Source organism: Cydia strobilella, chromosome Z, assembly GCF_947568885.1.
Source record: "Cydia strobilella chromosome Z, ilCydStro3.1, whole genome shotgun sequence".
NCBI lineage: Eukaryota > Metazoa > Arthropoda > Insecta > Lepidoptera > Tortricidae > Cydia > Cydia strobilella.
Window position 1 is genome coordinate 51175061 of NC_086068.1, and position 15461 is coordinate 51190521.

General features: G+C 38.4%; 1 protein-coding gene across 2 annotated transcripts in view; it reads left to right on the forward strand.

The window, feature by feature from the left end:
* Window positions 1-15461, forward strand: part of LOC134753943 (gamma-aminobutyric acid type B receptor subunit 1) — a 176248-nt gene that overhangs the window by 145774 nt on the left and 15013 nt on the right. For both annotated transcript variants that reach the window (XM_063689943.1, XM_063689944.1), the window contains exons 5-8: window positions 142-358; window positions 13517-13685; window positions 14582-14697; window positions 14768-14895. In XM_063689943.1, the coding sequence (XP_063546013.1) occupies window positions 142-358; window positions 13517-13685; window positions 14582-14697; window positions 14768-14895 (630 nt within the window). The remainder of the gene's footprint in view (window positions 1-141; window positions 359-13516; window positions 13686-14581; window positions 14698-14767; window positions 14896-15461) is intronic.

A 15461-nucleotide genomic window follows, 5' to 3' on the forward strand; every position in this document is an offset into this window, starting at 1 on the left:
TGTCCAAGTTCCTCTTATAGAAACGACACTAGTTACATTACCAAACTACTTGTATTAAAAATCGTACCAAAAATCCGACATAAGTCAGCCTCGGTCCATCAGATTAAAAAAGGCCAGCTCATCAAGATGAGTGTCTTTCAGACGGTGGAGGACCTCGAGGCGCACTGCAAGAAGGCAACCATCGAGATCGTGACGCGCCAGTCGTTCCTGTCGGACCCGGCCGACGCCGTGCGCAACCTGCGGCGGCAGGACGCGCGCGTCATCGTCGGACTGTTCTACGTGGTGGCGGCACGCCGCGTGCTCTGCGAGGTCTACAAACTCAAGCTTTACGGAAAATCTTACGTGTGGTTCTTCATCGGTAAGCTCAAAATTGTAATATGATATTGCGATATCTTCGATTTAAAATAAGGAATATTTTCGGGATGAGAGCTTGCGTAAACTGTTAGGGTCAGCGTAGGAGATGTTTCTATCGTTGGTTTCTATGAAATTATGACGTATAAATAAAACTTGCATTGCGTTTGCTATCAAAATCGTTGCAGACTTATCTTGTTCTAACTCTAACTCGGATTTGGGCTACAAATTGACTTACCTTACAATAGGTACAGTTATCTGTAGGTATATGACGTAAATCGCCGTTGACTCTTTGATTGCCTTCCAAATTAGGTATATCTCCTTATAGTTAGGTAAATATTTCAATACGTAAACATTCATTCTCGTGTTGTAAATACTCGTATGTCAACCTAATAGTACTACTAGGTAATAGAATAGAAACCGCATGGGCTCCGTAATGTATGTGAGTAACAGAATAGAGTTAAAATAAAGATTATTTTATAAATTCTGAAAATATATTGTCGGTCTCCGGAAATATAACCCGCAGCAATTCATATAGGTACGAGCAATAGTGCAACTTAGCAACTTTTTTTTGGATTGTAGAAATTTAAAGGTTTTAAAGAGTGGAATGAAAATAACAAAAACATAATATAGTAAAGTAAGTATTTTTATTGCTTTCAATTTGTTATAGTTAACTACAAAGATAGTAACTAATAAGAGCAGGTGTAAGTAGGTACCAAGTAGGTTGAATCCACCGCTTGCAGCTTCTGACTCTATATGTAAGTATACATTTTCTTTGCAATAAATAGGTAATTAGGAGAATTTCGGGTAATATCGCAACGCCACGGTCTGTAGCTCCGTCTCTGTACACAGTTTGCTCCAGAAATTCTTTAAAATTAACACGAGTCATGATGTCATGATTCGGGTCCATCTTGTAGCTGAAGAATTTCAGGCATAGCTCTTATTTCTTGTATAAGCAGAAACCTCCATAGATGCGCTCTAGTTCCTCCCACGTGCCTTTAGCGGTTTAAAATCGCACTATTATTTGCAGAATGTCATCGGACATGGTTATCGTGAACAAAATTAAAATTGCCTTGAGCACTACTATTTTTTTTTTTATTGGGATGCTAATTTCCTTAATTGAATCATTCTCGTATTTAATGCTTGCTCCATTTTTATTCGGTTACACTTTTAAATTAACAGAGAAAAAAAAGCTTATATTATATCTGTTTACGACATTTACTTTTGTCTGACAGTAAACAACAGTTGCTAAGTTACAACTACTATACATATATTATTATACTCTTTGGTTACAACTGCCAGGGTGACTATGATTGATCTTTAATTCATGCCCACTTTAAGTGTATAGGGGACGTAACCTTATAAAAAAAAACTATTTTTTTTTACCACTTTGTCGGCGGTAAGAGTAGGAGAATATCTCACAAAATATCTCCGGAATGTAAGTGAAAAGCCGGAAGACGTCAACACCATGTGGAATAACCTTCATTCTTTCACGCTCCGCACCGCCAAGGACCTCCTTGGGGTTACCAAAGGCAAACTCAGCTCTGGAAAGGATGGTAGCTGGTGGTCACACGACGCCAAAGAAATGCTAAAGGAGAAGAAACAACAATTTAAGAAATGGCAAGAAACGCACGATAGCCAAGATGAAGAGTTATACCATAACGTCAGAAAATCAGTGAAAAGAGCAGTAGCAATAGCAAAAGCGCATGCGGAGGGAGACTTTATTAATCGGTTAGAAAAATGTGAAAACGAAAATGAGATTTTCAAAGTTGCTAAATTTCGTAATAGACAAACCCAAGATTTTAAACAAAATAAATATATTAACGATGAGACCGGTAAACTTTTAACCGCTGACGCCGATATAAATAGAAGATGGCACGATTACTTTTACAACCTTCTAAATGAAGAATTCCCACAAGACAAACTTCCGGAGTTGCCCTCAGTCTCAGGCCCTATAGGTATCATTTCACCATTGGAAGTGAAAAATGCAATGTCCCGAATGAAAAACGGGAAAGCTACTGGCCCCGACGAAATCCCAGTCGAACTTTGGAAACAAGTCGGCATGCCAGGAGTAAAATGGCTCACAAACTTGTTCAACAACATCATTGCAGAGGGGAAAATGCCAGACCAGTGGAGGACTAGTCACATGATACCTTTTTACAAGAACAAAGGAAGCGTATCTGAGTGCGGAAATTATAGAGCAATTAAGTTGATCCCCCACACTCTCAAAATATGGGAACGTGTCCTCATAGAGAAACTAAACAGTCTCATAAGTATCACCCCAAACCAATGCGGATTTACCCGAGGTGTGGGCACCACCGATGCCATCCATACGGTTAGGGCCTTAAGTGATAAATATAGAACTCTGAAGAAAGACCTTCACTATGTCTTTATAGATCTAGAAAAGGCATTTGACAGAATACCCAGACAACTCATCTGGACAGCACTTAAGTCTCAGCTAATACCAGAGTTCTATATAAACCTGATCCAAGATATGTACAGAGGTATCACAACCCAGGTTATTTCTCCTGCGGGAACTAGTGCATCGTTCGAGGTCAACGTAGGGGTGCATCAAGGTTCAACTTTGAGCCCTGTCCTCTTTAATCTGGTCATGGATTACATCACAAAAGGCGTACAAAAATCGGTACCGTGGAACCTTCTGTATGCAGACGACGTGGTGCTAATAAACGAATCTGCATCGGGGTGCCAGTCAGATTTAGATCGGTGGGTGACCGCCCTGGAGTCAAAGGGTATGAGAATAAGCAGATCAAAAACCGAGTACTTGCATTGTAACTTCACGGGCAACACCTCATCCCAATTGATAACCATCTCCGGAGTGCCCCTGAAGAAGGTCGAGTCGTTTAAATATCTTGGTTCCTTGATCACGTCAACAGCGTCAACCGAGTCCGATATCGAGAATAGAACAAGGGCGGGATGGTTGAAATGGCGATCCCTTACGGGTGTCCTGTGCGACCCAAAGATCCCAATCAAAACAAAGGGCACAGTATACAAACGGGCAGTTCGACCCGCCCTGCTCTATGGATCCGAGTGCTGGGCCGTGAGACAACAGGATGAACAAAGAATGCACGTAACGGAGATGAAGATGCTGCGTTGGTCGGGGGGAGTTACAAGGCTGGACAAAATAAAAAACACGTACATAAGAGGCACCTTCAAAGTCGCAGACATTCGGAACAAAATGCGCGAAAGCAGACTGCGATGGTTTGGACATATTCAACGCCGTAGCGACGACCATATTACAAAGAGTGTAACCACCGAAAACGCTAGGGTCACAAGGGGAAGAGGCCGACCGCTGACAAACTGGGCTTCGACGATCAAAAAAGATCTACTGACGCAAGGCTTGACGCCGGATATGACAAAGGACCGCCAAAAATGGCGCCAGAGTGTTAGATGTGCCGACCCCAAGTAAATGGGATAAGGCAAGGATAATGAATGAATGATTTGTCGGCATGATTGATTTATATAACCATGCCAAATAGCAGCTTTTAGTTACAAACAGACGTACTTTACGAAACTATAAGGGTTCCTAGTTGACTACGGAACCCTTATAGTTATAAACTCAAAATCAACTTAATTATTTACTACGTATCTATTGTAATGATAAAAAAATAGTGACTAAAATTATAAAACTAAGAAAAGCATTTCGTACTGGTACCAGTGGTACCTACCATTGCTTTCCGCTCTTACTCATTTTAATAACTATTACCATAATACAAGAGCAAAAACAGGGCTTCGGGGGTAGCGCACCGCAGCGCAATGCCGAGCGTCGCTCCGGCGCGCTCCAGCGACCCACACCAGAAAATTGCGTGTTTTATTGTCCTTTCTCATTTTTTTGTATTTATATTTTGTCTCCCTGAATAATAAATTTGTGCCCTGCCGACACAACAACCTCTGCCGTATTGGGAGTTGGGAATGCTGTTTACATTATTGTATCACGATTCAAATGTTGGTCACTGAGGTAATTTTTTAAATTCAAATTGCTACAAAACCTTACCTAACTTAGCTTACGATAAATAAAACAAACATATGTAACTAGTGGTTACTAGTAAGCAATGTATAATGCTTTTTTTATCGTAAATTTTCATTGTGAAAAATTTATAAAAATCAAGTGTACAAAAAAAAATTGCTAAAATTATTGAACCTGTTCGTGCTTCGCGCTCGCTCGGTCACCAAGCCACGTAGATGTATGTATTGATGAGTGACAATAATCAATTATTAAGTACCTAATATGTATTGTTGTATCAATTATTGATGACGTTATTAACTTCATGCGATTATATTTCTATTTTTATTAATGAAGCATTTCATTAAAGGGAGTCCTAATTAAGGCGTTAAAGATTGCTAGTATAATCAACGTCTTATAAATAATAACTTCTTTTCAAATGCTAGGAATTCAAGGCCAACAACCGGCGCGGACCGTGATCGGTCAAATTCACTGACGGGTTGTTTGATCGCTACGCTGTAATAAAACACGTGTGTTTTGTGCTTGTTTGCTTCCATTTGGAAGGGAAATTTCACAAGAGACACGCGGACTTATGACTCATGCGAACACGCACATTTTTCGCACGTAGAAGATAGGGTCTTAGTGACAACCGGCTACTCACAGTACAGTGTGGGCATGATGTAACTTATACGAGATCTTATAGCCTTACCACGACTGCCTTAGCAGTGTCAAACTGACATATTTGCTAACGTCTGCGTAACTTATTACTTTATATTCATCTCGCTCGCACTAATGCGAGTACGAGCCGAGCGAGATACTTAGAAAGTAAGTTAGGCACACGCTAACGAATATGTCAGTGTCAAACTGGTGGTAGCCGTACCTACTAATGTACCTACTTTTTATTACCTAATATTCGTTTCCATGCCTGCCTTTTTAAACAATTGCCCCAGATTTGTACGTTTTCATAACCTTATCCAGGCTAAAGATTACATTCAATGCATGTTACGGTACATTTAATCATTTACACCATGTACATGTGCACAGTTGGAAACAATGAATTAACCCTGAACAGGAAATTAGCTACAGTAAAGCTCGTTTGCCCTCGGGAGCGTCGGGCTGTCGTTTAATAACGTTTCTGCGACGCCATTACCATTGCTACTCACAACGGTACGCGTCATCTTTATCGCTTACTTCGTCAGAAAATATTCGTAGTCCCTCCCTGTTCAAATGCGTGTCGCTACGCTATATGCGATACTCGTACTGTTTGTTCATACGCGACAATGTCACAGCGTAGCATATCGTAGTAATCGTAGACATGCTACGCCGTGGCATATACAATCAATAGAGTTACCTGAGCTTAAGAGCAATGGAAACGAGTAGGTACTACATGGTGCGAGCGTAAGGCATTGCGTTTGATGTCAGAATAAAATCAAAAAACATATAACGTTCGAATTTCGCTCCCTCAAAAAACAATGAAAAAATAAACAACATGCGCTTAAAAATGAGTGACGACGGTGGGAAATACATATTCTAGCGTTATAAATTGTTATAGTATTTTAAAAGAAACAGCCACACGGCTTATTCCACCCTCTCCCATACTACACGTACAGATATGTTTATGACAGGCAAAAAAATAAATACACATTATTTTACTTCTTCCTAGCGAATCAAAACATAATAACGACCGCGCTCGTTTACGTACGATACAATACATTTACAGAAAACCCCGCTTCAGCGTTGACTTTTAAACCCATGTACGATTTTGGGGAAAGCTTTCTGTTCACGTGAACTGACTGTTTTACTTAGGTATTAATTATTTTTCCGAATGATTCCCTCAAGAAGACCACAGCGACAATAAGGTATCGCGCACTAAGGAACCCTAAGGAACCCGGACTCGCGCACTAAGGGTTCTCTACCATTACGCAAAAAAGGCAAAACAATCGTCTATTGTTGTATGGGAGCCCCACTTTTATATTTGAGTTGATTGAATGAAAGGTAAATTGCGGTTTTCGATTTATGACGTATTAAAAAAAACTACTTACTAGATCTCGTTCAAACCAATTTTCGGTGGAAGTTTGCATGGTAATGTACATCATATATATTTTTTTTAATTTTATCATTCTCTTATTTTAGAAGTTACAGGGGGGGGGGGGACACATTTTAACACTTTAGAAGTGTCTCTCGCGCAAACTATTCAGTTTAGAAAAAAATGATATTAAAAACCTCAATATCATATTTAATGACCTATCCATAGATAACCCACACGTATGGGTTTGATAAAAAAAAATTAAGTATGGGGATCCCCCAAAATTTATAGTTTTTTTTTTCTATTTTTGTGTGAAAAACTTAATGCGGTTCACAGGATACATCTACGTACCAAGTTTCAACAGTATAGTTCTTATAGTTTCGGAAAAAAGTGGCTGTGACATACGGACGGACAGACAGACATGACGAATCCATAAGGGTTCCGTTTTTTGCCATTTGGCTACGGAACCCTAAAAACGTTAAGATAAAGTGGCGAGCATTGAAGCGTCCTCTGCTTGCTTAAGTAATACCAAGCCCCGCCAATGCGATACAATTAATCTGTTTCAATTTAGATCAGGAAAATTGAGACTGTAGCATTGGTTTTACTGAGTAATCTGAGCGAAAGTTTAATTTTCCGCTTCTTGAGTGAATATTTTTAGAATATTTTATAGCTAGAATTTTTTTGGTACTCGAGATCTACAATTTGCTCATCAATTAGTGGTTCATTTTAAGTACTTACTTACCTATTTTTGTACATATGTATCGTATAGAACGTATTATATGTATTATATATAATTATCTTTCAAATCAAAACATAAATAATAAAATTCATAATTCTAAATACAATTGAAATCAACGAGCTATGGAGAGGAGTATCCTAAACATCAAACTAAGAGACAGAAAAAGAAACACTGATATTAGAAAAAAAACGAATATTATAGACGCTCTACAATATGCCAAACGCCTAAAATGGAAATGGGCAGGCCACATAGCCCGCTACACAGACAATAGGTGGACAATAAAAGCTACAACTTGGAAAGGCCCAGTAGGCAAAAGGGAAGCAGGAAGACCAAAAGAACGGTGGGCAGACGAAATATCGAAAGCGGCCGGTAAAAGCTGGATGGAGACAGCCAAAGACCGAAGTTGCTGGATAAAGTTGGAGGAGACCTTTACCCGAAAGGGGCCTTAAATAAAATAAAAAACAACTATTATCTTCAACAAACTTTAATAACAACTGTTTATGAAAGTATTATAAAAAAAAAAACAATATGTAACAAATAGACTAAGTTTACTTAAGGAATAAAGAAGGTTTATAGTAATAAAAAAAATACAATTACAATGTCAATTATTAAATTAAATTATTAAATAGTAAAACAAAAAAAAAACCAACCTATTTGTTACAATAATACTCGTAATGCAGTTAAAGCGAAACTCGTAACCTTCGTTAGATCACAAATATGATTTCCTGTTTATTAAGAGGCTTCCCTTTTGCCAGTCACTAGTGTGTCTGTCCCCGTCGCATAATCGAGCAAGTCGGCCGGAGACTCAATGGACTGTAGTAGCCGGGCGCAATTACCTATCTCGACTTTGACGTTGCCTCGATACGTGATAGCATGTACACCAGACTAGAGGGCCTACCGCGAACCACGTTCGATGTGTTGCCTCTCTGTCGCACTTGTAAATTCGTACGTAAGTGTGACAGGGAGGCAACACGTCGAACGCGGTTTGCGGTAAGACCTCAGGTTAACAAAGAGCTTGTATAGTGGACAATATACCTAATTACAGTACGAATATTTATTAACTATATGTGTTAGATTTTGTAATAACTAGGTTTTGAATATAGGTTATGTAGGGTTGTATAGGGTATTCAAGGTTTTATGATTGATTGGATAGTAACACTGGATCCGGCACGTGGTTACCACTTAGGCCGACTTGCACCATTCCACTAACCCGGGTTAACCTGGAGTTACCATGGATACCAGTACAATTTGACACTGGAATGGTGCAAGTGGGCCTTAAGCGCCACTTGCACTATCCTACTAACCCGAGGTTAAGCGGTTAAACCGTTAACCCAGTGTCAAATTGTACTGGTAACCATGGTAACTCCAGGTTTAACCGCTTAACCCGGGTTAGTGGAATTGTGCAAGTGGGCCTGAGAGGGTAAGCCGATTTAAAGGGGTAATCTCACCGCATAAACTTTCAAGCCAATTCGAGTTTTAGTTATTCGATCTGTTTCTGATATGATACTGATCTGGCAGTGTCAAAAGTGACATTTCTTCCACCAAAAACGTCACTTTTGACACTGACAGATCAGTATCATATCGGAAACAGATCGAATAACTAAAACTCGAATTGGCCTTTTACAACCGTGCAATTTCTTTAGATTTGACTCCCGATTTAGTTAATTATTTGTACCAAACGAGTAAAAACAGCAAATTATAAATGACATGAAATAAGAGGGGTATGCTTTATTCTTCTCAGGTTTCTCTAAAGTTAAATGTGAGTAAATTATTACTTGGTTTGAGTTAAGGTACGAGTAAATACCTTACCTACAACGAAAAAAGCGGCTTGATTCACAGAGTAAATACTTTGAGACCGTTTATCTTGACGACTTGAAATATACTTTGCCACAAAAATACAAAAAACTTGGTCTAAGCTTACTAAAAGGTCCTCACTAATTAGATTATATCTCGTCCATTCCGTTTCCAAGAAAGGAATACCTAGAATTTCGGATCAAAACAAAACCACAAGAGTAGTTTATGCCGGTATGAAGGGTACACGGAAAGAACGTGTCGTCACTTTTTTCGGAAAATGAGTTTTTAATCTCAAAATGTAGAGCCCTCAACGAACTATTCGTTTCACTTTCGTTTACCGCTGCAATTATAACTTTTTTTCTCAGTTTAAAAAGACCTATGTATACATGAAAATAATATCGTTAATTACCTACATCGTTCCTTTCAAACTGCAATAGCTCAAAATGTTGTCACAGTGACTAGACAAATTCTTTCCTTGTACCTTATACAAAATTAATATAAGTCACATATTAATTAGGCTCCAGAGTCCATAACTTTCGGAAATAAGGGAAAACTTTTGTTCTTCAGTACCTGTTGGACCCCAAACATTACAATTTAGTTTGCTTGTTAGAGGTTGTTGTCCAATGCGTTGACCCTAAATATAAGGTGTGAAATATATAATCTTGTTAATTAGATGGTTGCGCATGCGCAAGGTTCCGCTACTTAGACATATGCCGAGGATGGAATATAAAAATATCACAAGAACCCGCGATGATAAGAATACGGGAAACCGACATCCGCCGCAATAATATTTGTGATATTATGTTGATTCACCTACTATATTACTGAAGAAGGGCACTGAAATATTACGAGTGATATTATTACGTATTACTTACGAGTAGATAGGTATTAGGTATACAATCTTGAGTGTAAATTATGCTTCATTAATCAGCCAAGAACAATGCAGAATGTGTGTGCTCCCTACTGCGATGATTTATTTTAATTACATCATACAGACGGAGCTATCAAGACAAGATATTTATGTCTCACGCAAATTGTAAGATTCGGCATTTGACAAACGGCGTCGTCATTTTACAAACGTTTTCACGTTTTACAAATTGCCGTAGGCTACCCCGCCCCACGCGCCCCTAATAAGTCCAAAGAACTCTAGATTTGATGCACACCCCAGCGTTTTCCATAGTATTTGTATTTATTTATTTGCATAATCATGTACATTACATTACATAGAAGGTATTTGCTAAGTAAGAGGCACTGATACCCTGGTAGGGCAAAGCAAAAAATATCTTACACACTAACATTAAATTTACATATTAAGGTACAATAGTAATTAATCAAAACATTCATATAAAATTCAATTCAATTAGTATATAGTCTTTAAATAATGTCACAAAATTTCCAAATAAAAGTCATGTACTTTTTGATGAGCAGCGCCACGCGTGGTAAATTAAAGAACGAATTCGACCAAAACGCCGCGGTAAATTGCAAACGGCGCTGTTAATGTCATAACTCATAACGTATTTTACAAAATGTGGACATTTTACAATCTGCCTTCCGCCGTTTACAAACAGCCTCGTCATTTTACAAACGTGAAAAGTTTTGTAAAATGACGACGCCATTTGTAAACAGCGGATTTTTACAATTTGCCTGCGACATGTAAGGTACCTACTTAAAAGGCCGTCGAGTTATTTTCTACACACATTGCCTTGTTTTATTAGAGTTTGTGATTATGAGGAGCCAATGATATTATAACTTAAAATAGGTTAGGTGTTTGAAGCGCTTACCTTGTACAAATTGTAGAAGTTGCCTTTAGCCGCGCCTAGCCTACCTAGGTAAACGAGGAATGTGCGTGCTAACGAGCTCCCGGCTCCCGCACACCGAAGGAGAAAGACACAAGCTTATCTTTTACAACAAGTATGACAAAGATGAATGGAATGCAAACATTAATCATATTTAACAGATTTCTTCGCATGTATAGAAATATATTTGGAAGTATTTTTTGTGCTCCTTATGTATGAGTAACCTATCTATACTTATATACATAATATCATTGATGGGAGCATCAATTCGTATATTTTATTCATATGATCGCCTGCACGTAATAGTACGGTGTATCTTACAACGTTTTACAGTACATATGGCCCTTAAAATTTTCGACATAGGCCCGTATTATGCTTATTACCGCACTAGGGCGGTAAAGTAGCACCATATGTACTGTAAAATAATTTTACAACACAGATGTCAACAGAGCTTCTGTTAATGCTATCTTTGTCTGAACAATCGTAACACTGAAAACGGGACGTTAATAAAAGCCGTTTTGTATATTCATGAATACATTTTGGCGAGAAACAATGTGGCGGATGTTGGGAATTGTGATTGTCTTTCAAATCAATTCGGCAAACGGTGAAAACAAACTTTACTTGTTTCATTTGGAATTTGTCACTAATTTTATTTGAAATATTTATTTTATTGTTGAAGTAAAATTGGTTGCGTCATTTGTTTTTCCTGCTACTACACTTAATACTAAAACCTGCTTGTTTAATGAATTATTTATTAGATAAATATAGTGGTCGTTATAACGCGTGAGCATGCATTTTAGCGGATTTATTTGGGTGCGGTCGCGCAAGTTAGTGAATATAATTTGACATAGAAAGCGGGATCAATGGAAGGTGCCGATCGGAATCTGGCGCCGTGCCAGGGCGCAGTCGTGATCCACGTTCGGCAGGTTCCCAACGTCCGGCTGACCTTAATACAGCCTCCGAAAATCTTTTTACTTCCGTCGTAAATGTTTATTACCAGCTATAAACGGCCCACTAAAGAGATCACTTCATATCAATATAATTGACACTTTCACCTAGATATTCCAGGAAGTCATTATCGTTGATGTACCCATTTTATTTTATCTTGGCGTCTTGTATATTTCTTTTCGGGATAAAAAGTTCGTTTTCCCGTCTAAATAACATAAGTTATATAAATAGTTCTATACTCTTATCTATTGTACATAAGGTTTAATTTTAGTGGGATGTTTTAAAGGTAATGCCTCCTCTACACGATGGCCCAGCGCTGGACCAGCGAGATGGCCATTTGATGTGCGGACGAAAAACCGACACCGTGGCCATCCCATCCCCAACCCGCCGCGCCATAAGCCATCCGACAACACTTTCCTCTCAACACGCTGGCCCATCTTAGTGGGCCAGTATGATGGCCCATCGTGTAGAGGAGCCATAAAGTTATATCGATGCTATTGCTAAATACCTCGAAAAGCACGTTAATCCTTAAATACCGATTATTGGATATAATATAATAGTAGTCGTTAAGCCCAGTTTGAGTCATGCGCGGCTCTAAAACTTCTAACGGTCAAGCCATATGTTTCAGTTGGCAACATAACAATACTAGCGCTTACATAGGTACATATTAAATATCTATATTAGCTAGGAAACTTACTATCCTATTGATACATTGTAGTTTTATAAATCCAGGTTATTAACTAGGTGGTTACTTGGTTTTAGCGTGATTGAGTGACAAACATCTAAGCATCCAATGTATAACATAACAGTTACTCGCGCGCGACTCCATACATCTAGCGCGACTTCCAGTATGGACACTATGGACTCGCGCGCGAGAACGCAACTCATGCTAGCCGGTCAGACCAACTGAATGTATGAATTGCTTGTTTTATGGCCTGTTATGTTCCATGAAGCCTTGTTGAAAAGAATTTGTGAAACGCGCTGTTAAAATGCTAACAGCTCGTGAGAATATTTTCTTAATCTTTCATTTGATTTTATAGGCTCGGGAAATGTAATTTTCTTTGCCGGGAGGAGGCAAATACTTATTGGATGCTTAAAGTAAAGAGCTCAGATACATGCTGCTTCCAAAAAAATTACCTACTTGTAGTTGTTCCTATAGTTAGTACGAGTATATTTAGTATTTAATAGATTTCGTAGTTATCAGATAAAAGTAAATTAATGAAGAGTTCTAACTGCCATACAATACAACCCATCATGACAGCAGAGCCAGTTTCCAAACACATAAAGCTAAAATGTGAACACAATAAATAGCGCAGTCTAATGAAACGATGAGGCAAGTGGCGTACTATGGTGGTTCAAATAATACTGAAAAATGAACGAAAGTGGAAGATGAAAAGTGCCTGAATAACACTTAACATTTAATATCTACCTAGCGTTTTCATTGAAAGCGAAAATTAAAATGTAGGGTTTTCCATTCTCAAACTTTGCAAAAAAGGTGGTGAACTTGTGTTTTTAGCCTTAGGTTTTGTATTTTGTATACAATGATTAGATGTTAGCGTTAAGTTAGTATTTTTTACAAGCTTTTGTTTAACTTGCAATGTAGGTAAATTTGATCGGGTCAAATCTTGCACGCTTAATTGGACCTAGTTCCCATTATTCGATCAAGTTGAAACCTCGCCTACATAATTATGTAAGTTGGATGATAATGCAATATTATAGTACCACCGAGGTGATCTGACGAGGTGGAGGAACTGTGTGATAAAACAACTCAACCTAATCGTAATTGTGTTTGGGTTTATTAGAATTGTCTCGATGAATATTACAAAAAAAAAAAGAGAAAAGTACAGTCATCGATAAAAGCTAATGAAATTGTTGACAAAAACCCTTTGTTTGTTCTACAGGTTGGTACGAAGACAACTGGTTCGAAACTAACTTAGAGAAAGAAGGTATCGACTGCACTGTGGAACAAATGCGAGAAGCCGCCGAGGGCCACCTCACCACTGAGGCCCTCATGTGGAACCAGAACGCCAATCAGACCACTATCTCTGGGATGACTTCCGAGGATTTTCGGTATAGATCCACACTTTTGTTGTTAACTCCCAGAAGTAATTCTTACGTAAGAATTCCCCGTTAAAATTTATAAGTATTCTATAGAATGCTTATAAATTGTTGTCTCGCTCAAGCGAATTATTTTCAATAACTTAAATGCTACCCAGCTCAAGCGAATGTCAGAATTAAACTTCTTATGAATACCAATTTCAGCTGCGAGAATAGTTAAATATTATTTCATAAGAAAATATTCCAGCAAAACATCTAGGATTGCAAGGCAGGTGAAGGATATTCGCGCGGTCTGTTCTCGAATAAAACCTTTTGTCACTACTTTTACGCGGTGAAATGGCTCATAAAATAATATTCTATTCTCGTGGCGCGACACTGAGTCTAAAATGCCTAGAAATATGCGATATCGCGATTCGTGACGGGACTTTATTGTTATCTGCGACTCCGTCACATAAGAATGTTGTTTAAAAAGTACTCTTTGTGCTCCACATAGCAGGAAAATAAATTCTTCAAGCGAGTCGCGTAATAATGGAGAAAGCTTTCTTCTACCTTCTTGTCATTTTATTACCTAAAGTAAGATATTGTCTCGAAGTTGCTTTTGAAGTGGTAGTGACATTATAATAGGTAACTAATACTATGTTTTAAATCTAAGATTAGCAGTATGCCTATCATAGCCCCATTAAACGCAATATATTTTTGTGTATAATGAATAGAAATACTTCATCATGTCACTTCTATTTCAAATTCACAAATCGTGAAATGAAAACTGGCCATTAATCGCACATTCCCCAATGCTAACCGGCGGTCTTTGTGGAGACGTGTCGGAAATAAGTCCGTGAGACGGCAGAATAAATGTGTGGTTGTGTGATGGAAATAGCGGCCATCATTTGTTTGCGTTGTGTAAACAGATCTCGACTGAATGAGGCTCTGCGTGAGGCCGGATATGACATCGACGGAGAGAGGTACCCGGAGGGGTACCAAGAGGCGCCATTGGCTTATGACGCGGTTTGGGCGGTCGCATTAGGTAATATAACAACATAAAATGTACAACTTCAAACAATAATCCCTTTCTTACCCTAATAACTTGTTCGCAGCTTTCAACAAGACGATGGAAAAACTGGAAAAGAGCGGCCTGAGTTTAAAAAATTTTACGTATACCAATAAAAAGATAGCAGACGATATATACGAGGCCATAAACTCAACGTCATTCCTTGGTGTGTCGGTAAGTAAGGTCATATACCTATAATGCAGGCTAAAATGGTTTGTTTTTCGTGCAAAGTGTGATACATTTTAAAAGATTACGAATTTTATAACAAAAATATAGACGACTCCGCTTAAACAGCTTTTGATTTAATAAAGTAATGCCCAACTTTCTGTCAATAATAAATTTTTACCTCAGCTCTAAGCTGCTTAAAGGTACTTTACTGCTTTAAAATCAAACACTAATCGATTCTACTAAGATCATGAGTAGACCCCGGACTTTTGTCGCAATGACGTCACAATATGGTAGTTTGGGGTTGGGGAGTACATGTAGTTAGCGGGGTTAATTAATACGGCTGTGTTAATTAAAAAATTGTAATCAGGTATTCACGATATAATATAGGTATATACACATATATATATATATATATATTGTGACATCATTGCGACAAAAGTCCGGGGTGTAATCATTAGATAAAATAACCTGAGTGCTTTCGAAATTAAAACGTAATTTCATTTTTTAATCGAAATGAGAATGGGCACGGGTACGGGAACGGTAAAGGGAACGGGCACGGGAACTGCAGTCTT